This window comes from Eriocheir sinensis, chromosome 24 (assembly GCF_024679095.1).
Source record: "Eriocheir sinensis breed Jianghai 21 chromosome 24, ASM2467909v1, whole genome shotgun sequence".
Lineage (NCBI taxonomy): Eukaryota > Metazoa > Arthropoda > Malacostraca > Decapoda > Varunidae > Eriocheir > Eriocheir sinensis.
This window is the reverse complement of record NC_066532.1, coordinates 11,377,419-11,400,991: the sequence shown is the minus strand read 5'-3', so window position 1 is coordinate 11,400,991 and position 23,573 is coordinate 11,377,419. Positions and strand designations below refer to the sequence as shown.

At 40.0% G+C, this 23,573-nt stretch overlaps 1 protein-coding gene and 1 long non-coding RNA gene across 2 annotated transcripts; both read left to right on the top strand.

Moving 5' to 3' along the window:
• Positions 1–201: 201 nt before the first annotated feature.
• On the top strand, positions 202–17,260 carry LOC127002842 (uncharacterized). The gene is made up of 5 exons (XR_007756567.1): positions 202–464; positions 13,764–13,931; positions 14,105–14,266; positions 14,847–14,876; positions 15,787–17,260. It is a non-coding gene; the product is annotated as an uncharacterized LOC127002842 (long non-coding RNA).
• LOC127002840 (piggyBac transposable element-derived protein 3-like) lies at positions 4,360–9,718 on the top strand. The gene is made up of 3 exons (XM_050869059.1): positions 4,360–5,114; positions 5,469–5,661; positions 6,198–9,718. Exons 1-3 carry the CDS (start codon positions 5,109–5,111, stop codon positions 7,385–7,387), a joined length of 1,389 nt encoding a protein of 462 aa, XP_050725016.1. The 5' UTR covers positions 4,360–5,108; the 3' UTR covers positions 7,388–9,718.
• Positions 17,261–23,573: the final 6,313 nt, after the last annotated feature.

Sequence of the window (23,573 nt, the reverse complement as noted above, 5' to 3'; positions counted from 1 at the left end):
AATCGTCGTTAAATCAGGTGAATCATGTCCTTCCTTCTCGGAAGCTCCTGGAGACAGGCGCCTCATTCTGGCGCCCGACTCATCTGATTGGCTGTTCAGGACAGGCGCCTCATTCTGGCGCCCGACGCATCTGATTGGCTGTTCAGCAGCGCGTCTGTGATTGGTTCACTTCGCCTCCCATCTCTCTCTAGCTCTCGATGACGTCATTTGTAAACAAAACCTGGCGGGATATCATAGCAGAGACTGCTCAACATAGACTCATTCATTTCCCGGCTAATATCATTGTCTCCTTAGACATTTACATTACTCCACATAGTGTGATGCAGTGCCTACACGTTCTACAGTAGTAATACCACCGCGGCACCGCCACAACGGTAGAGAGGGATGACCTGATGCCGCTATCCCGACATGGTATACCTCCACCACAGCCTGTAACAGTGGCTGTTCATCTTCACCCACACCTGGTAAGAATGATATCATTTTGTTTCAAGTGGGGATAGACAGGGTATGAAAGAATTAGTGGAATATAAAATCAGTTAAGAATGTATGTAGTAAAACTTATAACATGACTGGCTGACCGCCTTGCTATATGCGTTTTCTTTACTTATTACCACCGCAATTTTAGTATATGTACCGCCGAAGCAAATTAGGTAGGAATAAAAATAGCAAGGCTGACACTTGTGCATGAAACTTTGCTGCTGTAGGTACTTCCGCCAGAGGTTTCGCCACCTATAGGTGTTCGATCGCGCATTAGTTTCGGTACCTAATCATCTCATTTGAATATGCTAATCCCGACTTCATGAAGATTAATTTATCTTGAATCAGGCGGGGGTAGTGGGTGCAGCCCCCCACACGCAGGAGAATGTCAGATTTAACTGGTTGAGGATAGCCTTAGTTTAACTGGTTGGAGTGCGAACACCAGCTGGTGACGAAACTTCTGGATAGCCTTCCGCCCCTGCCCCTCGCTCTAGCCTATAATTATTAATCCCACCTGTCATCCCTATCTGTACTCTCATACAAGCGACTTTGGTTATACTATATAACAAGTCCGCGTTACTTACAACAATAAAACTTATATAATCATTACAGCACACTGAGGCCATGTCGTAGATGCAAACATTTTTAGGGGGACGTGTTTAGTATGGCTGTAATAGCTCCGGGAATGTGCTGCGTCTCTCACGTTTTTCTAAGTCGAGAGAGAGAGCTCTGTCGTAAATGAATGTAAACAATACACGATTTTCTCTTCTTGGGTCTTTTCCGTTTGGCGTACAGCGCTAAAAAAAAGGTACTGTGACGTTAGGTTAGCTTAGGTTAGGTTAGGTTAGCAACCTGTCGGGGGGGTCCAGGGGGGCACAGCCCCCCGGTTAGGTTAGGTTAGGTTAGCAACCTGTCGGGGGGGGGTCCAGGGGGGCGCAGCCCCCCGGTTAGGTTAGCTTAGCTTAGGTTAGGTTAGGTTAGGTTAGGTTAGCAACCTGTCGGGGGGGTCCAGGGGGGCGCAGCCCCCGGTTAGGTTAGGTTAGGTTAGCAACCTGTCGGGGGGGGTCCAGGGGGGCGCAGCCCCCCGGTTAGGTTAGGTTATCACTCATATATGCCTCCCCCCCCCAAAACCCCGATTCCCCAAGTTTGCTGGAGGGATTGGGGGTGTGTGGGTAGAGAATGGGGACGCGGACTTATTATAAACAATTACCGCGACTTTTAAAGGAAGGTACCTACCTAGTGACTCAGCACTTCGTACATGTTTACTTAACAAATTCCAGTCGTTCACCACTGTCTGTGAACCACTATCTACCTATGTGTGTCCTGCATCTAAGTTTTTCCAGCTTATACCCATTAGGTACCACTAGTCCTGTCCTGGCTACTAATTCTTATTACCTTTTTTTTTATCAGTGTTTCCTTTATTAATTCCTTTTACCCAGTATCTTGGCCTTATTTTTAGCTATAATACACTATTCCTTGGGGCGTAGGTCACTACTCACTTGAAGTCCCAAGTCCCTCACACTATATGACCTCCCTATGGTAGTGCAATTTAATGTGTAGTCTACAGGCCTATTACCTCTACCTACCTACCTTTACAGAGGTTTCGCCACCCGTAGCGTTTGCACAAGAGGTTTTGCTACCTAACAGGGATTTGGTTTAATACAGTGTGGTTTCGATACCTGCACGTTTCGCTCTTTATAGATGTTTCGATAATGGAATGTTTAGACTGATCTTACCATAACTCTTCCGCTTTCTTGTGTGACTTGATGTGCTAGGCAACTTAGGCCATATAGTAGTACTTTGGTATTGCTGGGTCAGGATGACCCTGGGTCTCTAGGCATGTCCATTGTCACGCGGTGGGACATAGGTGTAGAGCACCAAGATACCTAGTCCCATGATATGGGCCAGAAACCCCGATTTACACATGGTACCCATCACTGCTGGGTGGGCACAGGCTTAGGGTACTGAAAAAACACCTAAGAAATTTTTGCTCCACCCAGGAATTGACATGGGATTGCTCAGTTGTGAAGCAAACACGCTACCATTATGTCATGGAGCACCCCAAAGCTAAGTAGAGACAATGGATATGACCTAGAATAATGTAACAGTAAAAATAGGTATAAGTAAATAATAAATAAATCCACCCCTAACTTCCCTGTATCTCTTTCTAGCTAACCAACCCTCTAAAAATTTAAGGGTAGTTTTGCTTAAATATTTTGTCGTATTATAACTGGGTTCAAGTCATTTAGGCCGTGATCCCTTTAGGCTGAGAGTCGTTTAGGCCATGATCCTTTTAGGCCGAGTTGTTTAGGCCGAGAGTCATTTAGGCTATGATCCCTTTAGGCTGAGAGTCATTTAGGCTGTGATCCCTTTATGCCAAGAGTCGTTTAGGCCATGATCTCTTTAGGCCGAGAATCATTTAGGCCATGATCCCTTTAGGCTGAGAGTCGTTTAGGCCATGATCCCATTAGGCCGAGAGTCATTTAGGCTGTGGTCCCTTTAGGCCGAGAGTTATTTGGGCCGTGATCTCTTTAAGCTGAGAGTCGTTTAGGCTGTGATCCCATTAGACCGAGAGTCATTTAGGCCGTGTTCTATAATTAAAACAAGTAAGAAAAATAATAATTTTATTCATAGGTAGCCCTATACTGTTGTCCTTAGGTAGAATTATACAAAACACATTTACATGTCTTTTTTTTTAATTTAACACATTCAAATAAGCGACTACTCAACATGAGGACCAGTCCTTTTCCTGATGTATGTAAACCAACACCCCACTTGATACATATATCCCAAATATCTTTTCATTGGTGAGCATTCATAGGTAAGGAGCAGACAGGTGTCTGCATGCAGAGGTGTAACCAGACCGAGATTAGCAAACAGCTGAACCAGAAAGTGGCGAAACCTCTGCAACCTGTTCTGGTTCACTCCCAGGAACTGGAGGTCTGTTGCTATCGGGTTTCCTGGCAGACAGCAATTCTTTCTCCCTCCTCACTCCATCTGGCCTCCCTACCAGGTTTAACCCAGTTTTAGGGAACCCCTCCACCCTTGACCTCTGCCTGGGGAATGGCCCTATCCTCCTCGCTAATGTTACAACAAGCCTGTTCATGGATAGTGACCATCTTCCTGTTGTGACTTCTTTCCTAACAGTTCCCCCTCCCCCTTCCCAGTCATGCAGATCCTATTGGTCTTCTCCACTCAGTGTCTGTTTTTCACCCCAACAGATCCACATTAGCTGACCTGTTGGATGGTTCTACTGCTCCCAGCCTTGCTTCCAAAGCAGTCAACCTTACCAGGACCTTCTTACAAAGTCCAGCCATCTACAACAAAGGTCCACATGTAACCTGAAGCTGTACCCGCTTACTCCATCTTTGGGCTCTAGAGGCTGTGGTGTCACAGCCTGCACAGCCACACCAAAACTCCAAGAAGAAGAAGAACATTGACTTAACAATGGCAGGACTGGATAATCACAGTCAAAGTAGTACTGTTATGAATCCTCACGCTCATGTATTCGTGAAGTGTAATTTCTGCAACAAAGACTTCACCAAAGACTGGAGCAGGAAAAGACATGAAAAGAAAGTTCATGGTGTAAACACCACAGACAACTATGAAGTGGCAGAGATAACAGTTCCTGATGCTTCAAAAGTGTGCACTTACTGCGATAAAGTTTTTTCCACCTCCTGTAACAAACGAGCTCATGAACGTCGACAGCATGGTGTGAACCCTGGCCCTGTATCCCATTCAGATGGCCCAACTATTGTGCAATGTACAGAATGCAATGTGACTTTTGCTACCCTTACTGCTTACAGGGAACACCTTTCTTTAGTCCATGACATTGAGATTCACAAAGCTCAGCATGATTTTACTTGAGGAAGGTAAGCTGCATTGGTTAAGGAAATGTGGTTAGTTAAAGTAGCTATTCATAATTTAAGAAAACTGACAAACTGAGTTGGCATTATCCTCATATGAGTTATGACCAGAGATGGGCAGTATTGTATTTTAAAAGCATTTAAATACATTTTGTATTTGAAAATTTTATTTTCAAATACAAAAATTTTACAGTATTTAAATAAATTTTGTCAAGGTATTTGGTATACTTTTTTCAAATACATATTAAAATACGTTTTTTATATTAGTTTTATAATAGGCAAATTTTGTGCAGTCACAAAATTGACTTGATATCGTCTTTACTTGTTTAGTCCTATGAAAATCCAAGTTAAGTTGCCCTGTCCTCCACAAAACATGACATGTCCCTTATCTGATGATTGTTGCTGGGCAGAGTGTCACACGTAAAAACATCAATTGGTATATTTTGTAGGCCTATGGCCCTCTACCAAGTTTTTATGATAATATTAGTCATGTTAACCCTTTATCGGGCAAGTGACTGTCAACAGTCACTTAAAACGGCCATCTTCTCGGCCTCCTCGTATATATCCGTTAACTCCAAGCTGATGTGTTCTGGGCGTCAGCCAATCACAAAACACTCTTCTATGTTGTGACTCATGAAGCAGACGGAATCCTTTGTTTTTATTGGCTGGGCAGCAAGACAAACACGGCAGTGTGTGATCGGCTTCGAGACGGGGTGCATCTAACGTTGAGTGCTCTCCACTCATCTCGTCTCTGCATACTACAGAATGTCGGTAAGTGTCTGTATTCTTTACTGTGGATAGTTGAAGAGTTGTGCTAACTAATGATACATAAAAAGTTTTGGTAAGTGATAAACTTACTTTGATAAATATGTAGTGAAATATGAAGTGACTGCTGGTGACAACATGCCCGGAGCGTCGAGCATGATGCTTGACTGCTGGCGGTCACTTTGCCCGGGGCTTCGGATTGACGCTTGCTCGTCATTACACACATATAATATTTTTTTATGATTAATACATATATATACACTAAGAAATTCGTATATTGAGGTCAGAGTTAAAGCTGAATTTCTATATTACGTAGTTCCGCATAACACAGTGTGAATATTTTTTTTTTTTATCTTACAGATCAGCCTCACTTCATTTTACGGTCAAAACCGCAAAGTCATTGTACCAACCAACCCTGCTGGTAGTGATGATGACCAAGAGCTTGACCTATCTGCTGATGATGACGCTGACCCTGACTTCGAGCCTGTGCTATCCCAGGATTCTTCCAGTGAAGATGAACTCAGGCCTAGCCACCAGCTCAAGCGTCAGAAAGGTAAGGTGTTATTGCTCTTGTTGTTGTTGTTGCTGTTATTATTATTATTATTATTGCTACTTTTTAGTTATCATTATTATTATTGAGCGTGTGACAAATGCAAGCATCAATCTACGATGATAATTTCTAAACACTTTAAATAGGCTACCTTTTTTCTTTCAAAATCCCTTTTAAATGGGCTTTAAATCATCGTCGTATTGGCTGTCGGTACTTTAAATTTCATTTATACTTATATATAGTGTACATTATTGTAATTGATGCATTCAGCTGTTGTTTTACGACAGAGTTAGAAAATGGTAATGTTATATTATTTGTTAACGAACCGTATATATTTTGCTCTCTTTATTGTAAGAAAAGTTATACGTACTCAGCTAAGACTAGGCTATATTTGCATCAGTGTATGACACATTTTGCTTTATTGTAAGCTAGTCTTGCAAAGTCATCTTTGCCACTGAAGTAGGGTAATTTATTTCTATTTTATTTTGTAAGAATATTAAGGTAAGGCTTTATGTTATTCTTTTGTTATTTATTTGCAGCTTCTTCTCAAACAAGGAACCTTGCAATAGCTGATGTGGAAGATGACTCTGGAGAGGATGGAAGCGATCAAGAAAACACCACTTCAGCTTCATCACCGTCATGGGAAAAAAATGATATATACCCACCTCCTCTTCCCGAGAAGCCATACCCACAGCCTGATCATATCTCTACACCATATGAATATTTCCTGAAGCTTTTTCCCTTAGAAGTCATAGATCATATTGTTTACCAAACAAATTTGTATGTGAAACAAATAGACATAAACACGTCATTTGCCACTAACAGGGATGAAATTATGAACTTCATAGGCATACTCTTGTATATGGGAGTTTGTGAATTACCATCTTTGGAGGATTACTGGGCAAATGAGACAAGAGTCCCCCAAGTAGCTAATGTGATGTCATCCAAACAATTCAAATACCTGAGAAGACATATACATTTCAATGATAATGAGTTTGCTGAGGAGTCAGATGACAGGTTTTATAAGATCAGACCAATGTTTAACTTCATTAGAAAAACATTTCAGCAAGTTCCTCCTTCTACCAAACAATCCATTGATGAAGTTATGGTAGGTTATAAAGGCACAAGAGCAGGAAATCTCAGACAGTATATCAAATCTAAGCCAACCAAGTGGGGTTTCAAACTCTACTGTCGTGCCAGTGATGATGGTTTTATACATGACATTATTTTGTATCAAGGGGGAACTACATTCACTGCACACCCAGTTTCCCTTACACAAGCTGAGAGTAGTGAAAAGATAAGCACTAAGGTTGTTTTGACCCTTGCTAAAACAATCACCAGCACTACTACTAGTTCTATATATGCAGACAACTTTTTCACCAGCCTACATCTAGCCAATATGCTCAAGAAGCATTATAACTGTAGGTACACAGGCACTGCAAGGGAGAATAGAGTTGGGAGACCTCCACTTATGTCACCTAAAGATATGGGAAACACTAAAACCAAAAGAGGTTGTTTTGACTATTGTTCAAGTAATGGGATATTAGTAGTAAGGTGGAAGGACAATAAGGTTGTGACACTAGTAACAAATGACAAAGGTGTCTTCCCACTGAAGAAGATACAGCGGTACATCAAGGAAAAGAAGAAGAAGGAGGAGGTGGACTGTCCACTTGTTGTGTCAGAGTACAATGCTCATATCGCTCGTTTGCGACAACAACGTCATAACTAAAAAAAATGGATTTTCGAGTTATCCATATAGACATATTCATCTTGAAACGCAGATTTTTTTGGCAAAAGTGTCATAATTGTAGTTAAAAAATTGACCGCTAGAGGAGCTAAATGTCCTAACGACATAACATAATATGTACCAACTTCTTTGCGTGAAGACCGTTACATGTCAGTTGTGCTGTGACCGTCGTTGGGGTAACTACACTCACGCTGTCATTTAGAGTGTCATATTTTGATTTAGATCTATGTTAGTGCAAAATGTAAGTACTGAACTTATGAATTATGTTTCATGCAATAATGTGTTATTTTGATGTAATACGTTTTGTCTGCGAACATAGAGCTCTGTGTTTTACGTCATTATTCAAAATGTGTCATTATTGGTAAAAACAAACAGATCTATGTTTTACGTCCTAAATCAAAATGTGTCATTATTGGAAAAAAACCTTGTGAATAATAGGTGTTGTATTTGAGTTATGACAGTATTGTTACAAACATTACCTCGTATTACAGTAGCACATTTTTGTTTAACTTAAATTATGTCATTGTTATTTGAAAATCTTGCGAAAAACTTAAAAAAGTTAGTGTATTATTTACATTGGTGACATTGTTGCAACAAAACATTGTATTCATAAATATCATATTTTTTTCAGATTAAATAGGTACCATGTCATGTAGAGGAAAACTTATGCTAGAAGCAGCATTAAAGGCTAAGGAAAACTTGATATCAATGACCGGCCAATAAGAACAGCTTTAGCAAAGCAAAGCAGAGTTGCTAATGTTCTTATGGAACCTGATAAGAGAGGCCAACATGGTAATCAAGTAACTGTTGATCCTGAAATTAGGAAAGGCGTCAAGGCACATATTGAGTCTATCCCTCAGATAGAGAGTCACTATACGAGAGCTACATCAAGTAGGACATTCATATGCGGCTCTAAAACAATTGCAGAAATTCACCGCGATTATGTTGAGAAGTCCAAACAACAAAAGGTACCTTATGCCAATTACACTCTGTTTTATCGCATTTTTACCACAGAGTATAATATTTCTTTTTTTGTTCCAAAAAAGGACCAATGCGATGTTTGTTCATCTTATCATAATGCGGAGAATGAAGAGAAAGAGCGCCTTCAAGGAAGCTATGAAAATCACCACAAAGAAAAAGACATGTCAAGAAATGAAAAACATAAAGATAAAACTGAGAGTGATGCAGTTGTTGCTGTTTATGACCTTCAGGCTGTAATGCAGATATCAAAAGGGGACATTTCAGTTTTTATTACAAGTCAAAGCTGAATGTTTTAAATTTTACTATTTACAATGCTAAAACAAACTCATGTAATTGCTATGTCTGGAATGAAACTAATGGCCAACGTGGGGTTAATGAAATTGGGACCTGTGTTCTCGATTACATTAAAACCTTGTGTGAGGCAGGAGAAACTGACATAATTTTTTACTCAGATAACTGTTCTGGCCAACAGAAAAATAAGTTTATGATGGCACTTTACCTTTATGCAGTAAACAACTTACCAAATATAACTTCAATAACACACAAGTTTCTAATAAAAGGGCATACCCAAAATGAGGGTGACTCTGCCCATTCCCTAATTGAAAGAGAAGTAAAGAGAATTTTAAAAAGTGGACCCATTTATGTGCCGGAAACTTACGTAACGGCAATGCGAACTGCTAGAAAGAAAGGACAGCCTTTCGTAGTAAAAGAGCTTTGTTACAAAGATTTCTTGAACATCAAGTCTCTAGCCACTGAAATGGGACCTATCAATTGCAAGACTCTTCAACTCTCTGATGTTAAAGTAATGAAATTTGAAAAGCAATCACCACTGTCAGTTTTTTGTAAACATTCCTATGGTTCAGACTATAAGGAGCTTCAAATTTTGAAAAACTCAAATAAAGCCACCTCCATTAATGAGTTATTGCCATGTTACTCCAGCAAACTGACATTGCCTGCTAACAAGAAAAAAGACTTGATGGACCTTTGTAATAAAAATCTGATTCCTCGATGCCATCATAAATTTTATGAAAACCTGTAAATGAAATCAATCTTAATGAAATGAGTTAAAATACAAATTTAGTATGCCTATTACGATATTAAGTTTTGTTGTATGCTAATTAATTAGGAACATATTATTTGAATGGAATATTAAATAGATGTTTATTTTATGTTTTTTTTTATTATACAGTCCATCTTTCATTTATTTGAAAATTTTGGAGTTGTCTAATTCCTTAGGCATATTTGAAATAAATTATAATTAGGAAGAATCAATTAGGTTCATAAGGATTTTTTTTATTTAAAAAAAATGATAATTAGGAAGAATCTATTATGTTCATGAGGATGTGTATATATATATATATATATATATATATATATATATATATATATAAAGATATATATATATATATATATATATATATATATATATATATATATATATATATATATATATATATATATATATATATATATATATATATATATATATATATATCAGAGCTGGGATTCTGTAGAAAAAATCTACCACCGGTATCGGTAGTCGGTAGCGAGCCGCGTCCAATCGGTATCGGTAGATCGGTAGATTTTTCAGAAATCTACCGATCGGTATAGATTCGGTATCGGTAGATTAAAAAACTCTATAATTATATAATAAAAAAATGCTTTTAAAGGCCCATAACACACTTTTTAAGTTATTTCTCTCATTTCGGTTAACTTAAGAATAGAAATTAGAGTCTTTTAATACCTTTTTTAAGTTAAAAAATACTTAACTCCCCCACGCTGCCTCACACGTGACACTGGCTTACGTGACTAGCCTCACTCTGCCGCGTCCCTCTTACAGGGTTCACACACTCCTACACACGGGCCCCGCCGCGCCACATACAAAACACTCACTCAACACACAGCATATCCTAACCTCTGGTTCGTAACAATATGATTAAATAGTTCACTGACTTGATCAAAACTTTTTTAATGTAAAATAAAGTTTAAAAAAGGAAAATCACTTGAAAAGTTAAAAGCACAAAACGATTAAGTGCTGCTGCCGCGGCGGGTGGACTTAAAAACACTGCCACTTAAAACACTAGGCGATGAGGCTGAGCACGTTGTCGAGAGCGTAGGAGCTAGAGCGTAGGTGTAGGCTACTCGCGTCGGCAGGCCAAACAAGAGTGGGGCTCCCGCCAAAACTTTTGGCGGGAGCGAGAATCTGCTAGGTCGTGGCTGCCTCTGATTGGCTGAGAACGCCCAGAACGGCCGGTGATTGGCTAAGCGTGATGACGTCAAAGTAATACCTGGAATTTCCTGCTAACTGCTTCCCATAGATGCGCTCGAACGTGTTGAAACTTGTCCGTTTCATTTTGCCGGGGTCGTCTTCTCTTAAGTCTTAACAAAAAAGTCCCGCGCTCGCTTTTTCAATCTACCGATACCGATTGACTGCCAATCATGCGATCGGTAGCGGTATCGGTAGCGGTATTCGGTAGTTTCTTCAAAATACCGAATGATCGGTATCGGTAGCAGTAATCTACCGCCGGTAGTACCGATCCCAAATGTCAATCGGTAGTCCCAGCTCTGATATATATATATATATATATATATATATATATATATATATATATATATATATATATATATATATATATATAACACAAAATATCTATCAAAAAAAAACATTGTTATGAACATAATAGATTCCTCCTAATTATATATATTTTGTTCATATATATATAGATATATATATATATATATAGATATATATATATATATATATATATATATATATATATATATATATATATATGAACAAAATATATATAATTAGGAGGAATCTATTATGTTCATAACAATGTTTTTTTTTTTTTTTGTGTGTGTGTTAGTCAATATCTTTAATTTATTAGGAAGTATCTATCATTTTCATAAAAAGAAAATGTATTATCATCAATCTTGTCAAAGTAATAAGCAATGAACAATACATAATTAATAACATATTGGTGATTATTTTCCTTTCAATAATGGCACAAAACAAAATAGTACATGAGAGGTCTACTATTTTTTTATGAAGAACGTCATATTAAAAAAAAACATTATAAAAGTTTAAATAAAGGTTCGATTAGAGAGGTATAACTATTTCAATTTCTATAAACTTTAAAGGACTGTTTGATGTTTCAAAAAATGTTCCAGCTATGGTCCTTTGGGACTATTCACAATATTGAGAGTGTTTTCATTCTTTAAAATGGCTCTCGTGAAAAATTGCTATTTTTGAGTTATGACGACGACGTCGCAAACGAGCGATATGGGGGGGATTGATAAGAGTAACATGCTTGTACAGCTTTACAGGACTCCAATGAAGTCAAAGAGATACTATCTAAGGCTCTTTGCCTATGTCTTGGACCTATGCTCTGTTAATTCCTGGCTCCTTTACAAGAGAGATTGTGAGGCACTGAAGACTCAATTCATGTCTCTCAAGAAATTCAGGCTAGCAGTGTCTAGCTTCACAAGGTGTACCAAACCAACTCTTGGTCGAGTTTTGAGGAACTCAGACTCCTCAAGCTCAGCTCCTGACTTTGAAATGCCTGTTGCAGTCAGGGGACAAAGAGTCACCATCCCAGAAGACTGCATTAAACTGGACAGCAGGAAATTTCATTTCCCTATGTATGTTGACAGGCAAACCTGCAAGCACTGTAGCAGAAAGGGTAACATCATAAGATCACACATAGCCTGCTCTGTTTGCAAAGTAAACCTATGTCTAAAGCAGACCAATAACTGCTTTGTAGACTTTCATCAAGCTAAATAGATTTCACTAAACAGTCTAATGAATCATGTAGGTGAAGTAATGGGTTTGTGGAAAGCATTTCATGTTTTATTTTTTTTCTTTCTCTGCAACCTAACAATGTATTTACTCAAGAAACAAATATTTTTTTTCTGTTCAGTACATTGTTAGAGACATATGTGAATCATTTGCATATATTTCTGATGAAACTACTAGTAATTTCTATTTATGATGGTAATGTGGTATGTGATTAAAAATTAGTCATATCATATTTTCAAGGATAAACTGGATCTGTTATATATTATTTTTTGCCATATCTTTAGGTGAGAAAATATACAGATCTATAAACTGTGAAGATTATAATTTCATGCCAAGTTTATGAGGAAGGGTCATGATTATGCATATATTTTTATATAAATATATTAATTAAATACATTTATGTGCTTCAATAAAGCTTCAAATGTCTATATGAGTTTCAGTAAATAAAAATTGTTTATTACATAATACTGGTGTAGCCTTTTTGGTCATATAATATAATATGTTCAAATGCATTTCACCGTGGCCTGGGCCAAGTGACTGTCAGCAGTCATGCATGGTTTACCGCGAGCCGGGAAGGTTACCGTTTGTAGTCACTTCGGGTGGAGTTAAATGCCCCAAGACTTTTAAATTTTTGAAAAACTGTTCATCAGTAAAAGTGTCTTATATTTTATTGTACTTTTGACCTACTATAGTTTTATTATGACATAACTCCGATTTCAATGAGTGCCTGATAAAGGGTTAATATTAAACAGGGACACATCCAGGGGGTAGTTTAGGCCGGCCCCGGGCTTCAACACTCCTCTCTCAGCAGATCCTTTGTGGAACAGTAAAAGTATGATAGTGGATGGTAGGCTTGTAGGTGGTAAAATAGATGTGACTGCAGTACAGGTAATTAATTTTAAACGTCTAATGAGGAAGAAGACAATTGGGGAAGCTACTGTATCAAATATGGGTATGGGAGCAGGTGGAAAGCCCGCTTGTGTGCAGAAAGAAGTTGATAGAGCATTAGTAGAGAAAACAATATCTAGGTTAGAAATGTGGTAAAACTGCAGGTATGTATGGATTAGCCCCATAAATTTTTCTATGGAGATGTAGTGGTAGGGTGGACATCATATATGTGTAAACTTGTGTGGAGGCAGAAAAAAGTTCCGTGGGAATGAAGGAAGGCAATAATTGTGCATTTCTACACGGGTAAAGGTAGTGAGTGAGTGCAATAGCTATAGAGGGACTATAAAGTTCAGTGTACCTGGGAAAGTTTTTGGGAGATTACTGATCGAGTCTGATCTGAGTCTATGGAATGTTCTAAGAATATATGATATAGGAGGATAGTTTTTGGAGGCAATTAAGACATTTTATAGAAGGACACGTTCATGTTTGAGGGTGGATGGAAAGCTTAGTCAGAGATTCGACATAAGAGTGGAAGTAAAGCAGGGATGTGTGATGTCACCATGGCTGTTTAATGTGTATTTGGATCGTTGTATGAGGGAAATGAAAGCCAGAGTGGGGGAATATAGGAGCAAGTCTATGTAGGTGACAGTAGTAAAAAAAAATACCAAAACAATTAATTCTCCACAGATTTCTTGAGATGGAAAGACTGTATGGAACTGGACATTGGAGTCAATTACACGGCTCATTCTGGACCAAAGAAATCATGTGATGGCACCAAACAGATATTCTACTGTCGAAGATCAGGTGTTCAGTCAACGAAGATTTCCAGTAAGAGTCGTGCAGAAAAGAGCCAAGGTAAATAATCTTGTATATGTAAATGGATTAATTAATCTCAGTAATAAACCTTACACTATTTTTTAAAGGTGCTAAAATGTGGGGTTACCAGTAATGGGCTAGAAAAATTAAGTCCCCTTGTTCTTCCCTCACACACCTAATTATTTTATTTTTTTTCATTTTAATTCTAACAGGTACCTGTAAGATGGGGTTTTACTGCACCTCATCAATTGAAGTTGTGAAGAAGGATGAAAAGATTTGTGTGACCTTTTACTCTGACCATCGTGATCACAACCTTGATTTTAACAGCCAGGTTCACATGACACTTCCCAAGAGTGAACAGGATAAGATTGCAGGTATGTAATGCACATTAATTATCTAGCTAGAAAATAACAGTATATATATAGGTTGTCCCATGAGTTAAAACACATGCTTACTTTCTTGCTTTATCAAGATATGTTACAAGTTGGATCTCCCAAACTCGGCATGGCTGAGACCAGAGGCGTGCCGAGTATTGGAAATCCAACCTGTAATTCAGGTTATTCCATGACAAAAGCAATTTATGTATGCTCATTTGATCTTTTTTGCTTCATTTGCAAAAAAAGGTCATGTTATACTTGAGGTGAGATGGTTTCTTGTGGAATCCGGTTATGACCAACACGTAAAAGTGGGGAAAAAAAGTGTAAATGAAACATTTGTTGGGATTTTGGACACCACGCTGACGTGAAATTGCGTAAATAGAAACCACAGTAATCGAGGGATACCTGTATATATATATATATATATATATATATATATATATATATATATATATATATATATATATATATATATATATATATATATATATATATACAGTGACACCTTTTTTGGCGTCATAGCTTAACCCCTTCACTCCTGTATATATGAAGATATTAACAATGCCTTATGTTTTAGCTTGTGATGAAATCATCATATCTGCAAAGCGTAAGTGTAAATTTTCTTTTATCTCAACATGTATTTCCTTACCACTCAAACTCATAAGCCCCAGTACATTGTTATGCTTATGATGATTATAGTGCATTTATTAGCAGACATGGGGTAATCATTATCTGTGCTGACAGTGGACCTCCAACTTGCCAAGAGTTAGAAATCTATTGTATGAGTATGTACCTTATGAACTATTAATATTGTACTACATTACTAATAAATACTGCACATGCATTTCGGCACTTTCTTTCAAAATGTTGTGGTACAGTATAAATTGATATTATTCATATCATATTTAGTAAATATGGTAAACGAGTATGAAATGTGCAAGTTCACCTTTTAGCTCTTCCTATAATCACGACTGTAATTATGATTAATACAGCAAGTAATTGTAATCATAATCAATTACATCTAATTTTATTGTATTCTTAATCGTAATTGTGAAAATATGAAGTAATTATAATAGTCATCAATTGCATAACATAGGTAATTGCCCCATGTCTGTTTATTAGTATTTACAGTAATTTCTGCATGCTAGATTATTTACCTTTGCTGCTGTTGTAACTTTGGGCTATAGGAGCACACCTCTCCTTGATCTTCTGGTACCAGGGACTCTGAATGTTTTTGAATCCTAGAAACGCCCCTACTTACAACATCATCCATATAGATACCAATTTATTACAATTACTATAATAATTTCCATTTCTATTACAGTTAAGTTTGCAGGAATGAGTCAAGGCGGTAGCTGGCCTGTTTTCAGTATCTAATTATCATAACTGCCTCTAAATCTATGTAGCTACACTTCTTGTACGCATGATCAGAGACAGTGATTGAGTTTAACTAATGCCAGTATGTTTTACATTTTTATAACTTATTTTTCTTTACTAAGTAAGATATTTCTTTCCAGGTATGATTACACAAGGGATCGAACATGACATAATTTTGGACAGAGTGCGGGAGTCAGCAGGCAGTAATCGAATGTCTTTCTTAGAAAAGAAGGATATAGATAATATTTGTGTTAGGTATGGATTGAATAAAACCCACAGCAGACACTCTGATGACAGCACAAGTGTACGATTAATTGTTAAAGAAATGCAGGATGCCAATGAAGTCTTGTATTTCAAAGATCAAGGAGATGTAGATTCAGATAATCCTGAAATACCATCCAAAGAATTTGTATTAGGTTTTATGAAAGGGGGACAAGAATAAATATTTTCTACCCAGATGAAATCTTGTGACAAGATACAGGTATGCATGGACTTGATGAAGAAAAGAACTGGAAAACCTTTCAGAGAGAGACATGAAAAAGGCATGAAGCTCAAAGTTACTCAGGAGGATCATGGCCTTTTCACTGTGTCCTCTGAATCTTTTGAAAATAAGCTTTATGAGATACAGACAAATAATCCTACTTGTGAAGTATGTAGGGAAAGGTGTCCAGACTGTCATGTCTGTAAATGCATGTATGTGTGCACATGTGATGACAGTGCTAAAGGTATGAAGAACATATGTAAGCATATACATGCAGTTGCAGAATTTTTAAGAAATAAGTCACAGATAGCTAAACCAAAGTTGCCAACAGAAGAAATTGAGAAGATCCATGATGTTGTAAGTAATGAGGAAATAGCCAAACCTAAGGTGTCAACAGAAGAAATTAATATGATTCATGATGTAAGTAATGAGGAAACCTATGATAGACAAGTTGTGAAATACCAGGAACAATTGAAAAACAAAATTATGTTACAGCTTCTCCCAAAATGTAGTGAAAGTAAGGACCTTCAAGTTTTGAAAACTGCTAATAGCTTGTTGTGTAAGTTAATTGCAACATTAGATGCTGGCACGAGTTATCCACCAAACAACAGTAACTGGCCTGTGGATGTGACAACTGTTTCAGAGCCAGGTAATAAAAAGTGTGTTAAGCAAGACCGGTTGTATTCGACAAGGAAGAGAAAACGAGAAAATATAGGTATGTGCTTAAAAAAGCCTAGTTCAAAAGCAAGATTAATAATTGGGGAGAGTCTTGCAAAGTCTGAGTCTGATGTAAGTGTTCCAGTACTATCAGAAGGTAGAATAGACGATGAACATAGTTATTGAGGTATTAAGGTCTAAGGTGTGATCGAAAAATGTGTCAAGTTAAAGGTGTACCTATCTCATGTCTTTCTACCATAGTCCACAAATTTTTCAGTAACCCTTTGTATTAAAAGCAATGCTAGTGTATCAAGGTAAAAAAAAAAGTAGATGCTTTTGTCTTATGTATTGAATCCTATGTCCACTGAGTGGTCTGTTTACTTTAATGTTTGAGGATTATTATATTAACCAAAGCTGGGTATACTTGTATGTAGTATGTAATTCTGATATGTGTCTGATTATGCACAACTTACCTCTCCCCAGCCCCACTATATCTTCTATTTCATACACCTAGTTCATTCGGTAATGTATCTTCCATCTGTTTAGGTAGAGGTGTATGTGTGCAGCACGCCTTAAATAGGGAGAAATGGAGAATGTGCCAGTCACAGAAAAAGAGGTAAGTATTAAGTATTTCAACACCCTCTTTTCTGGACGAAACTAATTTTTTTACGGTAGATTTTGGCTTGTTTTTAATTAATCCACCACTTGTTTTTGGCACAAATCAACCAAATTTTTTTTATTCCCCCCAGAAACTAATGTGATTTACACCAAAAATAACTAGTAAATTAATTAAAAACAAGCCGAAATCTACCAGAAAAAATTAGTTTCGTCCAGAACAGACAACCAAACCTAACCTAACCAACCTAACACAAACCAACCTAACCAACCTAACCCAACTTAACCTAACCTAACCCAGTGTGCCCTCTGGCTTTGATGCGGGTTGATGTATCGCTGCCGACTTCTGATCGCTAAAAATGCAATTAAATTTTAAAAATTCTGTGTCGCCATTATAAACAGAGTGCGCCTTGTCAATATGGGGTTCAATTTACTCGTAATGAGGAGCTCTATCTCATGAGGTGGGTAAAAACACCAAGAAGAAAGTGGTGAAGTGCATAATGAATACCGAAAAATGTGGGGTAGTGATAGGTGAACAGGAAAGTTAGGTTGATAAAGATTTTTAGTATATGCCTGGGAACAGTGTTATGTAAGCATGTAGAAGTGGATGGTGGAACAAGGACAGGGGATGTAAAATGTAGGAATGTTTTAGAAGCACTGGGTAGGATTTTAATGTTTCATGGAGGTGAAGAGGGACGTAAGGAATAGCATCATTTTGCCAACATTACCGTATGGATCAGATACATGTTCATGGAATATTGCACAGCAGTCAAGGTTGCGGGCTATGGTAACGAGTTATTTGAGAAGTGCATGGCTAATCTAAATTTGTGAGCCAGCTGAAATTAACTTTGCAGGGCTGATTAATTTATATCCTTATGGACTTGACTTACCTAACCCTACGGCGACTTTTACTTTAAAACTCCAAACCTCTGTTTACTTAGCAATAAATGGGTTCCAATTGTAAGTTGGCTTATGCTTTGTATTCAAGGTCTGGACACCTTTAAAGAGGGCTTCCCAGTGGTTTCGCCACCTGTAGGTATTCGCACCTTAAACTGTTCGCTCCCTGGTGGATTCGCCCAAGATAAAAAAAGGTTTCGCTACACTAAGCATCCCTTAAGACCTTACCAGTCGATAACGCCCCTAAATAGTTGCTAACATCGCTAAATAGTCACTAACGCCACTAAATATTCGCTAATATCACTACAAGCAGTCATTTATACTGAAAGTTGCACTATTTGAAGCATGGGTGACGAATCATCTGGGTGTGCCCCCACCTGTTATACTTGCCACATCTTATTTGTTTAATGTAGCCATCTATATTATTATAATGCCCTATGTCGTCAAGGGTGACTGCAAAGGGTGCCGTATAATGTCAGGCATCTCCCATCCCTACATCTCCTTCGCTGTCAGGCTTGTCAGCTGAGTTTTGTTTACAAATGACGTCATCGAAAGCGAGAGGGAGAGATGGGAGGCGAAGTGAACCAATCACAGACGCGCTGCTGAACAGCCAATCAGATGCGTCGGGCGCCAGAATGAGCCGCCTGTCAGGAGGTTCCGTCCTTCTCTCTCCGCTCCATTTTGAATATTCTTGATCTTGATCTTGATGTTACAAGTGTGAGGTGTCTCAAGATTCCTCTTGAGTGGCAGGCCTTTGAAACGGCAGCTCCCGTAAAGACAAAACAAAAACATACGAAGAATACACAAACTACACACTACTCTCTATACCTGGACCACCACAATCATCGTCTCTGTCATCTCCTCACTCTTTATTGTTTGCGCCTTTTCCTCGGCCGGACTAAACAGCTTTGCAGCATAATAATGTGCTATCCAGATTAATAATGAAGTTTTATTTTAACTTTTCAGGCTTCGAAACTATAATGGCCTTTAAAATTAGAGAAAATTCACAAAATACGTTTTAGAACACTCCTGACAGCTGATCCAAGGTGGCCCTCATTGCCCATATGGGTCCCACATCAGACCCATGCTTGTAAACATTGCCCACAAAGGGCCCACACGGGCCAAATGAGCCCAATTACGCCCACTCACAAACCCATATGGGGCCCACATTTTTTGTTGGCTGGGAAGGGAGCGGCTCCGTTGGCTCCCCAACTCCTGCGGCAGCTACTGGCTCCACCACAACGCTACCAGGCTCCAGGGGTCCTTGCCAGGGGCCCCAGATAGCCCCCAGCAGGACCGCCGCCCTGGAGTCTCCTGCCAGAACTGAGCCTTCTTCCTCAACGTGCGGCGTTGCCACCTCTCGCTGCTGCATCTCCGCCTCCACCTCCTCCATCAGGCCCTGAGCCTCGCCTTCCGGGGCCTGCTGCACCTCCTCCAGCCGTTCACTCCTCACGCTGTCGCAGCCCCGGTCCGTGTACGGCTGCGTTTCCACTTTCAGAGACGAGAAACAACTCTGCCAACCCTCGTCAAGATGGTGGGCCCTCTCTAGCTTCTGCCCTCCGAGCCTGCTTGCGTACCCTCTTTTCCCTCTCGTCTGCCCACCGAGCTCGCTCGTCTGCCCACCGAGCCGCTCGCGTGCCCACCAAGCCTCCTCGCGTGCCCTCCTGTTTGCCTCATGGCAATGATCCAGTCCGCTTGCTGGCTCGGTGTCAACTTGCCAGCCTCTGCCTTGCCCTCCTCACCCTCACGGCGACCGTCCTGAGACGCCATTACGACACGGCGAGCCTCACTGTTCACTAATCCCACTCCTGACACCAAATGTTACACCACCGGCCAGCACATCTCACTCCAAGCACAAGAAGGCGGTGTGTCTCAACCCCAGACACTCAGATTAGCAAGACACACCACGCCGTCACACTCCCCAAGGCAGCCAACACACCACGAGCGGACAAGGCAAGGCAAAGAGGCTCACAGAGCGGGTTTTCCACTTTACTGAACAGCTCCAACACCGTACAAACACTGGATTACAAGGCACAGTACCTCCCAGTCCTCAGAGGGGGCACGGACACTGCACAGGGCTCACAAAAGTGGGCAAGGCACACAGGCAGCGGCGCACGTCTCTCGTCTCTCGCAGCTAGGTTTTCTCTCTGGCGCGGCCGGCCGCTCCCCGGCCGGGCCGCCGCGATGCACCCCACGCCGCCGGCCATCACCAGCCCTCCGCGCCCCAAACTAGCACCCCCACACACAAATAACACAATTATACATGAAATATAGCTACCACCTGGCGTAACAATATTGTCTTACCGATGAAACCTTATGCTGCCATCCCCGCCTCTGTGGGCGCAACCAAGGGCAGAGCAAGCCGGCATGAAGGCAAAATGTTGAGGTGTGTGGGTGTCGCGCGTCCAGCCAGCCGGGCAATGTTATGGGTGGACTTGAGGGAGGGGGCGGAGCGAAGCCCATGCAGGCCAAGACTGCTTCACTTCTGTGGGGTCATGCCCTCTCCTTCCATCCCAGCCAGCAAAAAATGTGGGCCCCATATGGGTTTGTGAGAGGGCGGAATTGGGCCCATTTGGCCCATGTGGGCCCTTTGTGGGCAATATGTGGGCAATGTATATAAGCATGGGTCTGATATGGGACCTATATGGGCAATGTGGGCCACCTTGGATCAGCTGTCAGGAGTGTTCTACAACGTATTTTGTGAATTTTATCTAATTTTAAAGGCCATTATAGTTTCGAAGCCTGAAAAGTTAAAATAAAACTTCATTATTAATCTGCATAGAGTGGGGGGCTCCCGTGGTCCCGTGGTAGAGTCTCTACCTTGCGCTTCGGCGGGTTGCTGGGGCGTGGGTTCGAGACCTATCAGTTACCATGGGGGTGGAAAGGTGGGCTCTTTCCGACACCCTCAGCCCTGTTGTTGGGCCTCCTCCTTGAAAGAATAGGGTATCTCTCTACCAGCCGTCTGGGGAGTTGCGCGGCATGCACCGCCTTCCTCCACTGGGGTATATCCCCAACGAAATAAAAAAATAAAAAAAATAAAAATCTGCATAGCACATTATTTTGTTGTAAAGCTTTTTAGTCCGGCCGAGGAAAAGGCGCAAACAATAAAGTTAGGAGATGACAGACGATGATTGTGGTGCTCCAGGTGTAGAGTAGTGTGTAGTTTGGGTATTGTTCGTATGTTTTTGTTTTGTCTTTTACGGGAGCTGCCGTTTCAAAGACCTGACTCGAGGAATCTTGAGTCACCTGTAACATCAAGATCAAGAATATTCAAAATGGAGCGGAGAGAGAAGAAAGACGGACCTGATTCACCTGATTTAACGACGATTTTGCGACTCTTCTGACCCAAGTTTTTGCTGTGAGTATGCCTACTTACTCTTGAAGATGCCTGTGAGCACCTGTGGCGTGTGTGAGAGTGGTGTGACCACCAGGTGGAGTGGAGTGGCGTGTGAGAGGCGTGAGCTTAGGTTTCTTGTGTTGGTATCAAGACCAACTCGAAACGTGGAAAACAGGAACATTGTGTACCTGTGTGACGAGAGGATGAAACTGTTGAAACGTGGTACTGGAATGTGAGAAGTATGATAGAGAGAAGGGAGATGATGAGAGTAGTTCTGTAAGAACTGGGATGTATTAGTGAGAATGAAATGGTGGCAAGAGCAGGTAGAGAATGGATGGTGTTGCTGCTGGGACTATGTGTGGAGACGACCGAAAAGATGATTGTGGCAGTGAAGGAGTACTTGGAGATAATGTGGTGTGCCAGGTTTAGATAATATTTGTGTATGCTGTGTATTGTTCCTATGTATTTTTCGGTATTATTATCGCAGAGGTCAGAATAGGATTTTGTGGTTGAAACTACTTTTTTTCTGATAGATTTCGATGTGCTGATTATAAATATGGCAATTTTTTTCCATCGTAATTTTTGTTTTGCCCCCCCCCCCCTACACTTTAAGTAAAGTTAGGTTAGGTTAGGTTAGGTTAGTTTTGATTACGTTAGTGGGCGGGGGGATTTTTTTAATTGAAAAAAAAAAAAAAAATTTTTGTCCTTCCCCCCTGGAATTTAGGTTAGGTTTGGTTAGGAGGGGGTGGGGGGCAAAAAAAATAATAGTTTGCGATGGGAAAAATTATCAAATTTATAAAAAGCACAATGAAATTATCAGGAAAAAATAGTTTCAACCCCCCGATCCTATTCTGACCTCTGCGATAAATTTACCTACTTTTCTTTACAGGAGTTGCCGTTCCAAAGGCCTGACTCAAGGGGAAGCTGTTGAGTCTCCTGTAAAATCAAGATCAAGCGATTTTTGGAGGGAAAAACACCAGAACCAGAACCAGGGAAACTCCTCCACTCACTGGCCTCACTCCACATCCACAGTGGCTGACCTCCTGAGTGGTAACCAAGACCCTGGCCTGGCCTTCAAGATCCTAAAACTCACCAGAACCTTTCTCATCTAATACTAACAGTATGATGTGTGTGGATGTGTTTCGTGTTGTGTAGTACAGTACGGTACGTATGTTGCTCATATTACTTGTGTAACGGTGTAAATTTAACTTTTTTCTTTTCACCTTCGTCAGGAGAAAACCTGTTTGGGCCGAAACATATGTGTCTCATTGTGTACATCTTTTTCTAGATCGATACACATCTATATATGTGTGTGAGTACGTGTGAGTGGTTATTCCTTGTGTGTGAGTGCGGGTTTGGATGGTATACCTACGTAAATTGGGCACTCATTGCACAGAGTACACCCTCGCGCTCACACCCATTCCTGTTAATGTAACTAAACCTAACCTAACTAATACTAACCTAACTAAAACCAACCTAACCTAACGTAATCTAACTTTTTAACTCTGGCTGGAATGGTGTGAGCGCGAGGGTGCACTCTGGGCAATGAGGGCCTGTAAATTGTATGTTGGTGTGAGTGTGCACTTGCCAGCTAGTGTTTTTTGCGTGTGTAGTGGATTGTTGCTGTTGACACCCCCGGTGGTGGCCATCTGACGTACGATTGAGGAGAAAAAGGTGGATCTGCAACAATAATTTGAATTTAGGTGCCAGCTGTTCATTAATTGTACCGAATTTTCCCTTACTTTGGTGGGTATTTTATGTTATAGGTACTATTATGTAGTACATGTAGTAGGACTACTGTACATGTTTATCTACTCTGTATCTGTTCTTTGACTTACCGGGTACTGCTGTATATATGTAGGCCGTGTGTTGATAGTTATAGGCCTAACCTTGCCCTATTTATTTGTTGTCTGCAATTGGACTGAGACTAGTGAGAATTT

Excerpts from the sequence above, each read along its gene's own strand:
- LOC127002840 (XM_050869059.1), top strand. Across the intron at positions 5,662-6,197 it reads CCAGCTCAAGCGTCAGAAAG|CTTCTTCTCAAACAAGGAAC; the intron begins GTAAGGTGTTAT and ends ATTTATTTGCAG.